The sequence below is a fragment of the Notechis scutatus genome, chromosome 1, assembly GCF_049901735.1.
Source record: "Notechis scutatus isolate UNSWTSFEM ecotype Mainland chromosome 1, rNotScu1.2, whole genome shotgun sequence".
Taxonomy (NCBI): Eukaryota; Metazoa; Chordata; class Lepidosauria; order Squamata; family Elapidae; genus Notechis; species Notechis scutatus.
In genome coordinates this window covers 76890389-76907508 of record NC_142009.1, presented here as the reverse complement: position 1 = coordinate 76907508, position 17120 = coordinate 76890389, and the positions used below count along the sequence as shown (strand labels likewise).

At 36.2% G+C, this 17120-nt stretch overlaps 1 protein-coding gene across 7 annotated transcripts in view; it reads left to right on the top strand.

Annotated features, from left to right (window-relative positions):
* SMOC2 (SPARC related modular calcium binding 2) overlaps nucleotides 1–17120 on the top strand; it is a 135702-nt gene that overhangs the window by 109619 nt on the left and 8963 nt on the right. For all 7 annotated transcript variants that reach the window (XM_087968435.1, XM_026669509.2, XM_026669508.2 and 4 more), the window contains exon 10: nucleotides 12907–13009. In XM_087968435.1, the coding sequence (XP_087824561.1) occupies nucleotides 12907–13009 (103 nt within the window). The remainder of the gene's footprint in view (nucleotides 1–12906; nucleotides 13010–17120) is intronic.

The window sequence follows — 17120 nt, the reverse complement described above, 5'->3', positions numbered from 1 at the left end:
CTGACTGATAATTTAGAACTGTAATAACCATACTCCTCCCTCCCACCCTCTCTCTTTATGCGACTCAATTGTGCTTCTGTCATTGCAAGTTATTCTAGAAGCTAAGAAGGGACTGCTCACTTCCTAGATATTTACCATACTGGGCACAAATTAGAGGCTGTGTCAGATGTACATTTCAGATTCTTTATTTCTGATGGGTTTCACATAAATTCTTAAAGCTACTTGAGCATTAGTTTATTGTGGCTTAATGAAGCAGACTATATTATATTTGGCTCGAGGGATTCATTCCATGAGATGCCAATTTCCAAAGGCAGCTTTGAAAGCATGGCTGGGTTACACAGAGCTCTCTGTTAGTGGCTTAGAGGAGTAGTTCTGATGTGGGTGGATCAACAATTTTAGCACAAGTAACTCCTGCCTAGTCATTAATGTCCCACTTGCCCAAGGTGCTGAAGTGCCCTCAAGCAAGACATACCACAAATCTTTCCCAAGGGGTTCACTGGATATTGAGTATCTTGTAGACTCTCCACCCTCAATTCATGTATTGCTTATACTAGGAGGGATTGCATACACAATTTTCTTAATAATTATAGGACAATTGTTTCTCTTCTTAATTGTCATTATTTCACATTTTCCTATTAACAGAGACAACGACTGTGAAGTTATAATCTTAGACATTTATGTTTCCTGCCAGATGTGGAAGGAAATATTGATGCTAACACAAATCAAGCTATATTTTTGTCATGCCAGGTTCCATTCCACAGTGGTAACGACATGTCCTAGTAGTCATTTCTAGGCATGACTGCAATATGGTTTTGCCATAATTTCAATTTCCACAGTTCCATTCCACAGTGGTAACGACATGTCCTAGTAGTCATTTCTAGGCATGACTGCAATATGGTTTTGCCATAATTTCAATTTATAAGCCTCTGTTTAAACAATTGTATAAAAACACATTGGATAGAAATTCGGTTTGTTTGGTCAGTTTGGGTTTTTAATTTTTTAATTTTTTTCCCCGATGATGATATCAAAAAAATGCTACTGGTCTAATTTTAAGCACTTTTAGGTTATTCCCCAGTTCCCTCAAAACACAATAAAAAATTGGCTGTTATTTGTTGAAGAATTTGTTTGGGCTGAATTCATCTTATCCTGCCTCATGGTATAATGCCAACCTCCCCTAAAACACTTTGTAATATAGCACTGAAGAGTTTTTTTTTTTTCAAAGAAGAAAAAGGAAAACGTACTGAATTTAGAAAAGCCACTGGATCCCAAGCAAATTAGCAATTTAAAATCTGTATAATATTTTTAATTGAATATTTGCATCAAACTTCCTTTTATTTCTTATTGGGATATCACACAGGAAAATGCATGCACATAGTATTTATTATAGTTATAGATTTTATAAATGTGCAATCAAACAAGTTTTCTTCATATTTAATTTTGCTTGCAGGAATGCATACTTGGAAATAGAGAATTATAGATAAGCCCAAGTCTAAGTATCTGGCAGGAGATAGGTTGGTGCATGTACCAAACAGGTTAGGTGCCTTTCTTCTAGAAAAGTTTGCAGAATCCAGCCAAATTGGGGGCTTTTTTCTGGGCCCTGGAATTTTTCTGATTGCAAAGGGGTGGAGTTGGACCCAGGGCTGAGTGTTGCAGCCACTGCAATTAGGCATATCCGCCATTTTACTTCTATAAAATATCTGCCGTAGGAGTTGTTCTATGGCAACGTCAACAAATAAGCTGGACCAGAATTTATAAGGTTGTTGGGATTGACTGTCTTCCAAAGCTATCTCCTAAAAAATAATTATGGAGCACTGAGAATGTGTGGAGTTGGGCACTGGTGCTATTTGAGAAGAAGAGAGGAAGTGGGTTCTCTTAGTGAGAGGTAGAGATATTTGGGTTAGAAGTATAGAGTTAATTCCCCCCGACCTGAGCAAAAGTGAGATTTGGAAGGGTTGAGAAAAGAAATTGTACAGAAGATTGCAGGTCATAATTTGGTGGGTAGATGATTGTACTGAGTTACCAAGTACTCTGGAAAGCAAAGTACTCTGGAAAGCAAAGTACTCTGGATTAATTGTTGGGGTGTGGTGGAGAATTGTGAAATAGATGTCTAGAATAGATTTCCCCAAGGTAATAATGGAAGTCTGGGAGATAGGAGGGGAACTGAAGAAGGAATAAAGATTGGGGAAATTGGCAGAGGGACATTTGGCAGAAGGCAGAGGATATGCCACTCTTGGGGAAGCGGGCTGATCATCTGAGCCCAATTCTCAACCAGTTCCCTTGCCTGAACCCAGGATCCAGGATATGAATTATTGAAGCCCATTTTCTCCAGTGATCCATCCACAACAGATCTGGATCACATTACAAAAAGCTGGGTGAGTGAAGAAGACAGTAATATTAAAAACTACCTTGTTATTTTCAATTCTCTCTTTTCAGGAAAAGTGGTAGACCTGGAGATACCTGGAGATAGAGATATTTTTTATAAAAAATTATATAGCCACCTATCCATGAGGCTCATAAGTTAAAACAACAAAAAACAAAACATAAAAATTATGAAGTTAAAACACAACAAATTAACCAAGAAAACATAATGTAGGAGAGTGCCAGCTCTCAGTTTAAAACAATAAAGCCACTTATTCATTTTTATGTCATTTTATTATTTTTATAAATCACTGAAGGTGGCACACATATCTAATACTCCTTCATCCTCCTATTTTCTTCACAATTTTCTTCTTCACTTCCCTTGTTGAAGTGGGATGAGCTAAGACAAAGCAATTGGCCCCAAATCACTAGCTAATTTTCATGCTTATGGCAGGACTAAAACTGATTTGCAGCCCAGGATGTGAAGTACTAGACAGTTCACTAAGTTTTTAGTTCCCTGAAAGAAGTGGATTATGTGGACTTTTTTTGGTCAGCTTTCAGGACTGGATTGCTCACTTCTTTGATTGAGCTGTGGTGGAAATGGGATAGAGTGTGGGGTCCTTAGTGCTTTCGGAGCTTGATTGTTTTCTTGCAGACATTTCATGACTCAACTAGGTAACATCATCAGTTCCAAAATGGAGTGGGGTTTACTCTCTGTTTATATGCAAATGGCTTGCCCTGTCAGTGTGGGTGTGAGTGTTCTTGGTGATTCCTTGAATAGACTGATATTTACAGAGTTGATAGTAAGTTGGGATAGAAATGACACAACATCTCCTGTTTTTTCAGGATTTCTTACAACTTTTTGATACCGCTGATTATGGTATCCTATTACACTATCTCCAGGAGTGGGAAGTGAGAAGTACTGTTTTACAACAGAGCTCCTTTTTTTCAATGTGGGAGATTCTAGTCAGTCTTAGTGTGGGGAGAGATCATGCCTTAGGAGCCTTTGTGGTGGAATACTGCACTCTCATACCTCTTATTTAAATCTATATAAAGGTGTTGAATTAGGTCACATTTTAGCTTGGCCTCTTTGGAAATGATGCCCAGCTATATATCACAAGATCAAGCTGAACAGGAAATACAGTAGAAATTATATCCTGGTCCTGGTGCTATTAGAATCTGGATGGAGAAAATCAACTCAGACTCAACATAAGGAAGGTAGAAGTTGGTTGTATTCTATTTCCAGGGATATGCTATCTTTGGTAGGTAGTGAAGGGACATTTCTTTGTGTGAAACTAGTTTTTAATCTGGGAGTCCTCCTAGACTTGGAGCTTCTGCTCATGGAGGAGGGGCAACTGTGGCCAATAAGGCTTTTTTTATAGTTACCTAAGTGTTCACAGATTATGATTATTCCTGCTTACAGTCACTGTTGCCTTAATCATCTCCTGCTTGCATTATTGCAACTTGCTGTACACGAGGATGTACTTGAAGACCACTTAGGAGTTTTACTGGATCAAGAATGCAGCAGTCTGAGTAGTGATGGGAGTGACAAAGTTCTCCCACATAACACATATGCTTAAGGGTTGCAATTTGCTAGTGGATGCAGTGCAAGATGCTCACTTACATGGCTCAAGATGATTACCTATAGAACTATCATCTTCAGAACTTTCCTTCTGTCTGCCCAATAAGGTTAGGAAAGATAGGCTTATTCAGACTCTCTTGTCTTTTTTTTTTTTAAATGTCTTGAAATAAATTCTGATAGAATGAAGACAAGCAATGAAACCCATTTTATGAGTTGTGTTTTGTTTTTGAATGTGCCTTTTGTAATTGCACTTGTAATTGTTGATGGTTACTTTGTTGGATTGTTTTTTGTTTAACTTTTAGTAACAAAAGGAATGTTAAGCAGCTCAGGGTCTTCTGGACTGCAGGGGCAAAAGAGTCCTAGTACAGTAGGTCATCAAACAAACAAAATTGCCCAAGGTTTTGTTGATTTCAAGTGGGAAATCCTGTATTTCAGACAGCTATCAGCTAGACATGATGGTAAACCGATCGTTGCAATTTACTGAACCTTCAGTGAAAATATGTTTTCTTCAGCTTATAGGACAGGTGGCTTGCCCAATGGATGGGGGATGGAATGGAGTTTAGCTAATTCCCCTTTCCCCTTGTAGGAAATTATTATCATTTACTTAATATAAATAATGGTTACTTACCTTACTTTAATTAAGACAAGTTTACTTACTATAAGAAAAAAAAAAAGGTTTCATTACAGACTCTAAGGTTGCTTTAAAATACTTGTTTCAATGCCAACAGAATTTAATTTTCATTGATAGTTTGATCTATGTAATTGTACTGAGGGAAGAGAAATGGAACGATCCTGCTGAAGCTGAGTTTTTAAAAACTTTTGGATTTAAATGCCTTTAATGTACAATAGTGGGCAACAACTTTATTGCTCTGTTCATTGACTTATGCAGTACTTGGGTATTTTGGGAGCTGTACTCCAAACTATGTGGAGACCATATTGCCTACTCTGCTTCAAAAAGAATATTTCTGAGAATCCAGCACATTTCAATAGTTTATGAGTCTGAGAAAGCCATTACTTTTTTTAAAAACAAAAAACCCATTAAACATAATTTGGATTGAGAAGGTTGTATGAATTGAAATTTACCCAGAAATATAACACAATATTCTTATTGCAGTTAATAGAGAATACATATCAGTTTCTAGATGAAATAAAACAAAATCAAGAATATACGTGGACGAAAAATTAATATTAATAATAAAGAAATTTGCCATGAACACTCCAATCCTCACATATTTACAGATGTTTCAAAGCCTTAACATAATATGAAGATTAAAATACTTCAAAAACAGGTCAAAATTCCCTTTAATTCTGGAATGATGAATGATAGGCAGTGGTGGCAGGAATTTTTAGTCTAATATATGTCCAGTTTTTACTGGCAGAAAAATAAAATAGTTCAAGCTTGGGACATTTCCAGGATGACCAAAGTCTGTTTTCCCCCCACACTTGGAATGGATCATTTAGGCATTTTCACATCCCTATTCCTAATGTTTTAACAGTTTTGACCTTTCTATCTCTGGCTGATTGTGTGAATATAGAATCATGTCATCTGTATATATGGAATTAGTATCAATGAAGGAGAGTATTTATAGCTCAGGGTTGAAATGGGGGGCCCTTGGTGCTCTCTGTGCTTGATTGTTTTCTTGCAGATGTTTCATTACTTAAACCGGGTAACATCATCAGTGCTATTGGGCAATGAAACATCTGCAAGAAAACAATCAAGCTCAGAGATCATCACAATTAACATCCTTTTGAAAAAGTAGAGTCGCTTCAGCATACACATTATGTCTAATGTAAATGTTGTTTAAGAGAATTCTCAATCATGGTTGTCCCAAAGGTGCTTTTTCCAAAAGGCAACTGGACTTTCTTGTTGTTGTTGTCTTTGAAAACATTTCACTTCTCACCCAAGGAGCTTCTTCAGGTCTAAATGAATGGTGGGGAATGGTAGGGATTTCCCATCAGTTATTTAGACCTGAAGAATCTTTGTGGATGAGAAACAAAATATTTTCAAAGAAAAGAAAAAGCCCAAGAAATTCCAATTGCCTTTTGAAAAAAGCTCCTTTGTGATTGATATAAAGACCGTGAGACTTTTTATCACAGAATCCCTGATCCACACAGTCATTGTTCCTACATAATTGGTGTTAGTATGAACATGTTTTCTCCACAGGAGCCTCTCTTCAATAGCATGGCTATGACAGCCATGTAAGTGTTTGAGATCTCAGCAGAATACTTTGAACATGATGTGTAGCTGAAGACCTATACGTTATATGATATGTATAACATTGGAAAACTTAGTATTATATAGTTGAAAGCTGAGGTGAAGTGTTTGTATATATTCTTGTCACGTGAATTATGCCTTGGTTGGATCAAGATTTGTATGGTTCATTTTCTGTTTAAATGGAAAACATACTTGCGGGCAAAACTATTTCTAAAATAAACACTTAATTCTGTGTTACATCGTTGAACCTGCAGTGTAACATTATGTGGTTTCAACTTCAACCTTTTAACAAGAAATTATTTATGTAAGCTGTTAAAGTCATACAATATAGGTGATTGTGAAAAAAAGAAGAAGAAATTGAAGCAAAAAAGGTGCATTAACAACATTTCTTGACAAGCTCTCTTGCTGGCCTTTTCTTGTCTGTATAAAAGAATTCACTGAAGGTAAATTATTCATGACATCACCTTAGATTTTCCCCAGGTTTTATCCCCAGCATGCTGAAATTAATCACAACGGGATTCTCGGGAGAATACTTCAGTGCACAGAACAGAGATTCCACTGTGCAGTTGTTAGGGCACACTCATTCACCAATATCGAACCTCAGGAGAGGACAACATTTGCGCCGTGTTGGCTTAAAGTTTGGTCTTTTTGTGTTTTCACATTGGGTTAAGCAGCAGAGTAGCAAAATTTAGAATGACATCTTTTCTGTTTTGCTTATATATCATTTTTCCACAAGGAGAGTTCCATTACTTAAATGCAGTCTCTATTACTTAAATGCATCTCACTTATATCATGTGACATGTATTTCAGAAACCATACACAATTTTGTGAAAAGTGTTCTGTTTTTTTTCTGAAGTGCATTTTCTTGGTTGATTGATTAACACTATGAAGGCTGACCATAAGTGGCTGCACTCTGAAAACACAAGCGAGACTTGGACTAATACAGCTCACTTCTCCATAGATCAGTTTCGAAAGATTATTGTCAGATTGCACATTTTTCACAATAGAGTGATATACAGTTATTGCCTATACAAGCATATGCGTGCCCCTGAGTGCACACACACTTTAAAAATGTAAATATATATATATATATATATATATGTATATGTATGTATATGTATATATATATATATATATATATATATATATATATATTCTTAAGTTTTTGCAGGTACTTACATGTATGGTATTCAGCTTTGTTCGGGTATTTTCCCACGTCATTATAGTTGTGCTTTTAAAGTTGTAGCAACGTTTCGGCAGAATCTCATCTGCCATCATCAGGCTTCTGTATTGTGTTCGTCTGTGAGTCAGACTTTTACAGTTGTTTCAGTTTTAAATTTGGGGCTAGCCTACTGCTGTGCCAGAATGGTTTTTTCTTCATCCTGATTGGTTGGGAGTCTTGGTCTGTGTTTATTGGTCTTGGAGTTTGCTGTGTTCTGCTTGATTGGTGTTTCTAATATCTTCTGTCTGTTTTGTGGCTTTTTTTGTCTTGGTTGACTGGCAACATTGTGTTCCTGTATTGGAGGCTTTTAGTGCAGCTTGGCTCTGAGTAAATGGACGGCTATCATTAGTTAGGAAGCTAGGTTTCATCTGGGTGCCTGGTTGGGGTGTGTTTGAGCTGGAGGTATCAGGGGGGATCTGTTTGTGCCCAGGTGTTTGCCTGGCTTGTGGTGTGAAGATTTTTTTGTTTGCGAGTGCAGGCTTCCAAATAATTGACAGTCTGGTGGAATCATCTCTTCCTATATATATATATAGGGAAAAAAGATTATGGCAGACATAAAATACATACAATTGTTTTAAAATAGCAGTATTCATCAGATTTGGCCCAATCACTAGTAGTGCACTGAGTCAGGCTATTTGGGGAAGGTTCACTTAATATTCTAACTAAAGCAATTTACTCTGAGCCTTTCCTAAAGCTTTGTTAGTGATCTGGAGGGGCACAACATGATTTGGAGGGCTTAATAGAGTTTCCTGGCCAACAGCTTTAATTTCTAATCAGAGTGAAAATTCTCAGCCAGGCTTTCTGATCTCAGTAGTTGGGGAGGGGGAAGTAATATTCTGCAGATTTATTCCAGGATTACTTCCTTACTTCCTATTAACTCTAATGAGTAGTAATATTAAAAGATTTCCATGGAGTGTGTGGGGCCTAAGAGGATGTAAGATTTGGAAAATGGTGATTTACAATCTTGTGCCTTTCCAATTGTATATCTCACATCCCTTGTTCTCATGTTGCATTTTTAGGACTTTGGTACCAACTAAACAGAACTCAAAACTTACTTAAACTATCCATGTCTATGAAGATTCTCAATCATCTATGTCATGGTTTGTCCCAAAGGTGCATTTTTTCCAAAAGGCAACTGGATGTTCTTGGGTTTTTTTCTTTGAAAACATTTCACTTCTCATCCAAGAAACTCCTTCAGTTCTCGATGAGAAACAAAACACTTTCAAAGAAAAAAAAAACCAAGAACATCAAATTGCCTTTTGGAAAAAAAAAACCACACATTTGGGTGCCTTAAACTATTTAAATGCATCATAGCTCCTCTGCATGTGTCTCTTGGAAATTGGACAGGCTTCGCCCCTTGAATGATCATGGCATTTATAGAAAAACAGTCTCTTCCTCAACTACCTGCATGGATATGAATAAGAGTTCCAGCAATCTTGGGGGATTGTAGATCTTTCTAAAACTCTCTTTGTGGAAAAGGAGGGAGTTTCAAGGGGAGGAAAGAAGGATCTTCTGCTTCACCTGTTGTGTTAAGATCAGTGGTGGGATTCAATTTTTTTTTACTTCCGGTTGTGTGGCCAGGCTTGGTGGGCATGGCTTGGTGGGCATGGCAGGGGAAGGATACTGTAAAATCTCCATTCCCTCCCCACTCCTGGGGGAAGATTACTGCAAAATCCCATTCCCTCCCCAATCCATTAACCTGCTTTTCAGCTCTGTTCTCCTGTGCAGGGCAACAAAAGAAGACCCAGCCAATCATCTGGGACTCAGGAAGCAGAGAATAAATGGGGGCAGGGCCAGTCAGAGGTGGTATTTGCCAGTTCTCCGAACTACTCAAAATTTCCGCTACCGGTTCTCCAGAACCTGTCAGAACCTGCTGAATACCATATCTGGTTAAGATTGTATTATGATTCCATGTATTAAGATTTCTCTGGTTGAGATTCAGGAGAAACGCTATTAGTCAAAGCAAACCATACCAAAATGCATAAAAATGGATTAATTGATACAAAGCTGCTGCTTCTCATTACATTATAACAATAAAGCATTAAAATGTCAAAGGGATATTCAGGTTTGGTTCTGTGGGTGAGCATTTCATCATATATTTTTTAGCTGAGGAAGCTCTGAAGTTTGGAAAAGAGAAAACATATCCTTTTTCTTTTCCTCCTATACCATATATCCATGTACTGGAGAGGGAAAGAATTTGGTGTTATTGGGTTTTGCTTTGTTTTTTTTTTATGCATGCATTATACATTCCCTGCTTCATACATTTTCCTCCAGATTATTTATTGTGGAGTTCTTTAAATCTATAATTTTTCAAAAAAAGAAATGCAATAAATTAATATACTATTTTGCCCCCGGAAAATTCTCCAAAAATATAGAAAGAACTGCTATATTTTTTCTTCCCAAACAATAGGAAATCAACCATCCAAATTTATTAGTAGAAGAAGTTGTTTGAAGAATGGGAAAATAATAATTGATGCTAAGAAATGAAAGTAACTGTAGAGCAACCCATTGAGGTCAGGATCTGGGACATTTGAAGCAAAAATGTCACACATGGTTGATAGATATGATCCTAAACAAAAGTCATTCCCTGAATTATGCTTAGAAGATCTACTGCCTGCAATTCATCATTTATTGTTCTATTTGTTTATGGATTCTCTATTCTTTTTTCCTCCTTTAATTCCCTTTGTTTAAATCAGTTTTTCTTTCAATTTTTAAAACATAAATCTCACTATCAGTGTTCATTATGCGTATTTGACAGCTGGATATACTAGCTATGGAATGAATCCAAAACCATGCCTTTTGTTCCTTTCAGATGAACTTCAAGCTTGTTCAGTTGTCATATGACAAACTGAAGTACGACTGAGGAGTCCTTGGTGCTGTTTGAGCTTGCTTGTTTTCTTGCAGATGTCTCATTACCCAAACTAGGTAACATCATCAGTGCTAGCCAGTGATGATGTTGCCCAGTTTGCAGGGGTGGAATCCGACCAGTGTAATTACCGGTTTGGTGATTTTTATGTTTTGCACGTAAGAAGGATGTAAACATCCTTCTTGAATAATAAGCCTTATAAATAAGTTAGGAATTTGCTTTACTTATTTCAGCCCTCTAGGACAGAATATTAATTCCCTTATTTTGTGCATGAATTTTCAGTAAATGATTGTGAAGACTAAATACTGTAGATCCTGTCTATATGGAAAAAAACTGGCAATTTTGCTGTCAGAAGAGGTACAACAGCTATCGGTAGGATATGCCTTGAGCATCAAACCCACAGAAGCCGAGAAAATTCTGAACTATATTTTACAGGTTATCTACTACATGAGCTGCAAGAAAGATTAATGAGAATCTGGCAAGGGAGCACTATGGATTAGGCTCAATGAGGCAAGTGGTGACATGTGCTGATTTAGCTCCAGTCCAATCCTGTCCCTAGGGAGTTTGGCAGAATTGGCCAACTCCACCTGTTTTGCCAGGAAACCTTCACCCCACCCTGGCAATGCCAAGTTCCTATTGTAGAGAGGGAACATTCGGCGTCAGACATACTGTCTGTTCAAAGATCTTAGTGATAGATTTGGAGACCTCTGCTGTAACCCAACCTTTTGTAGTTCTTAGATGGGCCTGCTTTCAAAAATAAAATGTCAGATTGCACTCAGATTTTAATTCCTTCACTCCCATCTGAATATACCTGGTTGGATCTCTCAGATCCTACAACCTTGGTGGCAGAGGAGTATGACCCAACAGAGTTTTTACAAAGTTACTTTTTACCAAAATATTAATATCTTTTTGGCCTTATCCTAAATGGTGCCAAGACATACTTCAGTAAATTAGCAATATACTGCAATTTATTGTTATAAGCAAGCAGACAGACATTAGTTTGAAATATTTATGTTTTAAAGACTTTGCCTTTGGCAATAGTCTGAAGATGTAATGGTATGCATGCATCAGCCAAAGCTATGTGAACTTTTGATTAAATCTATGCTGCCTTCTGTTTCATTTTCCTGCTTGTTAGCTTTAGCTGCTATATGGTTGTCGGTATGTAGGTTTATAGAGAATTTGTATTATTGATAAAATAATTTATTGTAAATTATTTTCAAATTATTCCTACTGTTTGAAGCCCTAATAACTTTTAAAATTGCACAAATAAAAAAGATCACATTTACCTGAAAAGAAAATAGTCTTGAATTTAAGAGAAAATCTTACCCAACAAGACTGGAAATAAAAATTATTATTTCCTTGCTCATCCAGAATCACCAATTCCATCTAAAATCCTGTCTAGGGAATTTCTCTTCCAGCCATTAAACATTTGTTTTACTTACACAAACACACACTCTTATTCGCATTTATAAGTGTGTAAGTGCCAGTAAATGCCAGTTAAAATCCAAAAAGACAGAACAGAAGAAGAAACGGATTTGTAGTGTTGAAATTAATGACTTCTAATTAAGTACTGAAAAAAATTTTTTTTTAATAAATTCAATTGATTCTCCATATGTATATTTCAACCACAAACTCTCACAAATCCTTCTCACACAGAGAAATACACAAGTCCCTCACGTAGAGACTTTCACTTTATAGCTGAAAAACTCAGAGGGAAAAAAAATATAAAAGGATGGAGATGGGGGAAGGTAAAAGAAAAAGGGATGGGGTGGAACCAAACCTGGATGCAATTTTTTTTACTACCGATTCTGTGGACATGGCTTGTGGTTTGGTGGGCGTGGCTTGGTGGGCATGGCAGGGGAAGGATATGCTGCAAAATCTCCATTTCCACCCTACTCCAGGGGAAGGAGACTGTAAAATCCCCATTCCCTCCCCACCCCACTAACCTGCTTTCCAGCTCCATTCTCCTGTGCAGGGCAACAAAAGAAGACACAGCCAATCAGCTGGGACTCTGACCAGCTGAAACTCGGGAAGCAGAGAATAGATGGGGGTGTGGTCAACCAGAGGTGGTATTTACTGGTTCTCTGAACTACTCAAAATTTCCGCGACTGGTTCTCCAGAACCTGTCAGAACTGGCTGAATACCACCTCTGCCTGGATGGCGATGACAAGGGAAGAGCAAACTGAACAACCAGCACCAAATAAAAATGTGGGAGAAACTCCAGATGTTATCTATAGACTGAAGCATTTGAAGGGCAAACTTCTCTAGGCTTAAAAGGGGACAGATGGAGTTCTTGAGCAAACAATATGAAGATTCCTCTGGATGGAAATTGGGATGAGATTACAGACAATATGTCTTTGTGGTGTCATCAAAACCATACTGACATAAGAAACTGTATAAAATTTCCATTAGACTCAGTAAAAATTATCTTTGGCAACATTATAACTTCAATAACCTGAGCAGCTTCATTGTGTAAAATTATGAACTTCTTCTCTGTTCTATGGAAGTTTTCTGAACCTTAGATGATTCACCCAGGGTCAGATTTGGAGCAATCCTAAAATGCAATGCCATGATATCCCTTTTCCAGCTGAACTGCAGCTCTCCAATAAAGCAAACTGAAATAATGCAAACAATAAAGGATAGATTTTTTTCCCCCACTTTAGGTTGTCCTGGTGCCAAAAAGAATGAATTTCTGACCAGTGTTCTAGATGCACTTTCCACAGATATGGTGCACGCTGTCTCTGATCCTGGAGTGTCTTCCAGCAGGTGGGTTCTTCTTTCCCAAAAGGAGTGGACATTTCCTCCTTTTTGCAAAATCTGTACAGGATTTTGCTGTCAGACAAACTGTTTTCTCTTCTCTCCCTGGTTCTGTGGTGTTTATCAGCATTTCCTTGCTAATTACAGGCCTCTGTCTTTTGAACATTCACTGATAATCCATTTGAAATGGCTGAAAAAATATTGGTGCAATAACAGAAATTAGAGAATTAAATATATCATTTAAAGTAAGAACTGTATTTTACATAATAACATTTCATTTTTTTGTTGTTTTTAGCATCTACAATATACGTTTCATCTTATCACAGATAAAATAATATTATGAATATGTTCCATGTAAGCACAAAGCAATCGTTATTGGGTATTATTTCTTTTTGATGCAGCAAACTCAAGTATCAGATCTTGTATGGTTTATGTTATTTTGGGTTTTTTTTCCTGCTGTTTTTATTCTGTTGTTGTATACTGTTCAAAACTGTTTGAATAGGGTGGCATAGAAATGTCATCAGTAAAAATAAAATTTAGCAGAGCACAGTCCTGATTAAAATTACTTATAAGTAAAATGCCTTGAAAGCAAAGCAACTTAGTCTGCTCATGACTAAATCAATTTTGACCAGATTGAATGGGAAGTACTCTTAGTTAGGTCTGGGTCATAGGACTATGAAAATTAAAGATCCCAGACCCTACCCTGGAAGAGTGGTGGGTAAGAAGACAAATTTGGGTCTACTAGTACATCTCTGAGGGTTTTATAGAAGGTTGGCCAGGATTTCTATGTAAGATCCAGAATTCATCAGCTTAAAACAAACTCACTGACATAATTAATTATGAGTTTAAGTCTTAAATAAGATTAAATCTGCTGCCCGCCAATTAACAAAACACTTTTAAAAGTTAAGTTGCTGAAAAAAGGGTGGCTAGAGAAAAAGCAAACTCAAATATTTTTACACGAAAGGATATGCATTTCTACTGCAGCCCTATACCTTGAAACAGCCCCCTTCCTTTTTTTTTTTTAATAAAAATTTTATTTGGGTTTTCACAAAACATAATACAAGTAAAATTTCTTTTTTTGAGAATAGCATGGTCCCGAGTTATCACATCTCCATACAGACACAAATTCAATTTCATATTCATCTTTGTGTTCTATTCCATATCTTATTACTATTTTAACATTTTCTCAATAATTTTTCCCTTCCCTTAGTTTTCTCAATCTTACTTTTAATTATCTCATTCCTGTCTAAATTCAATTACATATATCTTTTTCTAAGTTTCAATATCTTTCTAATCATTATACTTTTGTCTGTCCTGTTTCAATTTCATATTTTCTTTTCTCATTAAACAAAATTTTCCCCTGTAGTTATTGATTGGAGTATGACACTTTTGCCTCTTTTAATTTTTGTCCATTCAACTCTTATTTAAACTTCAATTTATGCCTTTACAATTATAACTTTCAATATAACACATAACTTCCAGTCGAATTCTGCTTGGTACATTCTTAAAATGCGCACTAAGTTCTTAAAGAGAAAATATATATATATATAACAATAATAAATAAAATACTTATTCTATTCCAATTCAGCTCTATCATTAATGTTAGTTATAATCTTTAACATCTTTAACATTTCTTTTCAACAGAATATCATACTTCTAGGAACATTTATAATATTTCCATATTTTTTTTCATTTCTTTCATATTCCTCTTCACTTAAATTTTTATAGCACAAGAAACAGCCCCCCTTCCTGAAGGCCTTCTAGAGATTGGTAAAACTGAGTTTAGGGAGGGATGAGGAGATGTCATCTGTTGTTTGCATTATAGATTTGGATTTGTTGTATTATTTCAGTTTTAATTGTGTTTTTAGAATTTTTATGGTCATTGTAAACCATTGAGAATCCTAATAGGTTATGGTGGAGAGAGAAAGAGGGAGGGAGGGAATGAGGAGAGTGTGGGATATTGACAAAACAGAACATTCTAATTGTTTTAGTAGCCTCATTAATATCTGGAAATTTAAGAACCTTAAGAAATGCAGCGGACAAAGTGAAATGAACGATTCAATTTCATTGGGAATGAAAAATAGAATAAAGGTTAGTATTGCTTATATGTATAAATTGTGGAATGAAGAAATGAAATATTCAGTCTTGAAAATCATTGTCTCCAGGTTTTAAGAAATGTAAAACATGTGTCTTACAATTTAAAAAAAGAAGTCAATTGACTAACAAATATTATTTTCTTCAAAGACATTTTTAAAAAGTTGCAAGTCATATTTTTTTATGCTGGCATTATTAGAAGTTTTACTAAAGTTTTTAGCAATAAATATGAATTGGTTTTGTCCAGGCATAGCATTGTTTTGGTTTCAAATCATAACATATATTAAAATATTATTGTCAAAAAGCTATAACAGTTAAAGATGTCAATGTGATTTAAACTTTACTATGGATTTTGCCATTTTATGAAAAGCTTTATGATATCTTAAGCTTTTCTTAAGAAAGAAATTAGAAAGAAATATCCCCCTGATATTAAGGAAAATTTAAAATCCACAGTTCACCTACTTATTTATAGTACAATACATTTGTGTTTTGGACTTAACAAACAGAATTGAGACATAGGTCACAGTGACTGCCAAATCTAAAAAAGCAGAGACAATGAAAAAATTTTTTATTCAGAACATGCCCATAATATGGAAATTAGATGTACTGTGCATGTGATAACTTGTTTGTTTTAATAACATGAAATTTTTAATACTACACATGTACGTATTCTAGAATTAGGCCTACAAAGTGTAATAATAAAACTATATAAATAGTAAAACTATATAGAAGGAAGTATAGGCATAAAAGCAAACAATACAACCTTTAAAAATACTTTGAAGAGAAATTAACTTGAGATTTCCCATCTTCTTTTCCATGCCCGTCATGCAGGTGTTTATGGGAGAGAAGACAAATGGTGGACAACCTCATCTGCAAACACGTTTTTCTACAGTTTATTGATTTTTCCATGCAACAGGGTTGTTGTACATATTCTAGTGTGTATTACCTCTTGGCATGAGACATTAATGAAGAGGATTGTAGAGTAGCTCTTAAACACTTAAACTAGATCCACAGAAATTGAGGCTCCAGGTCTTTCTCCCCAAAGCTTTGGGTGAGACATCCAGAATCTACTGTAAAAGTATTGTTTTAAATTGACCAAGAGAAAAAAAATGTTTAAAATATGACCAATCATGTTTAATTAGAGAGTTAGTTTAGGATAGAAATTTAGGCACTAGGCTAGAAACCAGGAAACCAAGAATTCTAGTCCTATCTTAAGCATGAAACCATCTTGGTGACCTTGAGCTAGTCCCTCTTTCTCAGCCCTAGGAAGGAAGCAATGACAGAATAACAGAATAACAGAGTTGGAAGGTATCTTGTAGGTCATCTAGTCCACCCCCCTGCTTAAGCAGGAGGCTCTATATCATTTCTGAAAAGTGACTGTCCAGCCTCTTCTTGAAAGCCTCCAGTGATAAAGCTCACACAGCTTCTGAAGGCAAGCCATTCCATTAGTTGATTGTTTTGTCAGAAAATTTCTTCTTCTTTCTAGGTTGAATCTCTCCTTGATCAGTTTCCATCCACTGTTCCTTGTCCTACCCTCAGGTGCTTTGGAAAATAGGTTGTCCCCCTCCTCTCTGTGACAGCCCTCAAATATTGGAACACTGCTATCATGTTGCCCTGGTCCTTCTCTTCACTAGATTAGCCATGCTCAGTTCTTGCAATCATCCTTTATATTTTTTAGCCTCCAGGCCCCTAATCATCTTTGTTGCTGTTCTCTGTAGTCTTTCTCAAGTTTCAACATCTTTTTTATAGTGTGGTGACTAAAACTGGATATAGTATTATGGGTGTTTTCTAAGTTTCTGGGTATACTTTAAGACTTTATAGAGCAGTACTAATGTCTCATGTGATCTTGATTCAATCCCTCTGTTAATGCATCATAGGATTGCATTGGCTTTTTTGGCGGCTGCCACATACTGCTGGCTTATATTTAATTGATTGTCTACTAAGATTCCAAGATCCCATTCACAGTTACTGCTATTAAATCAGGTTTCACCTAACCTGTACATGTACTTTGGTTGGTGTTTTTTTT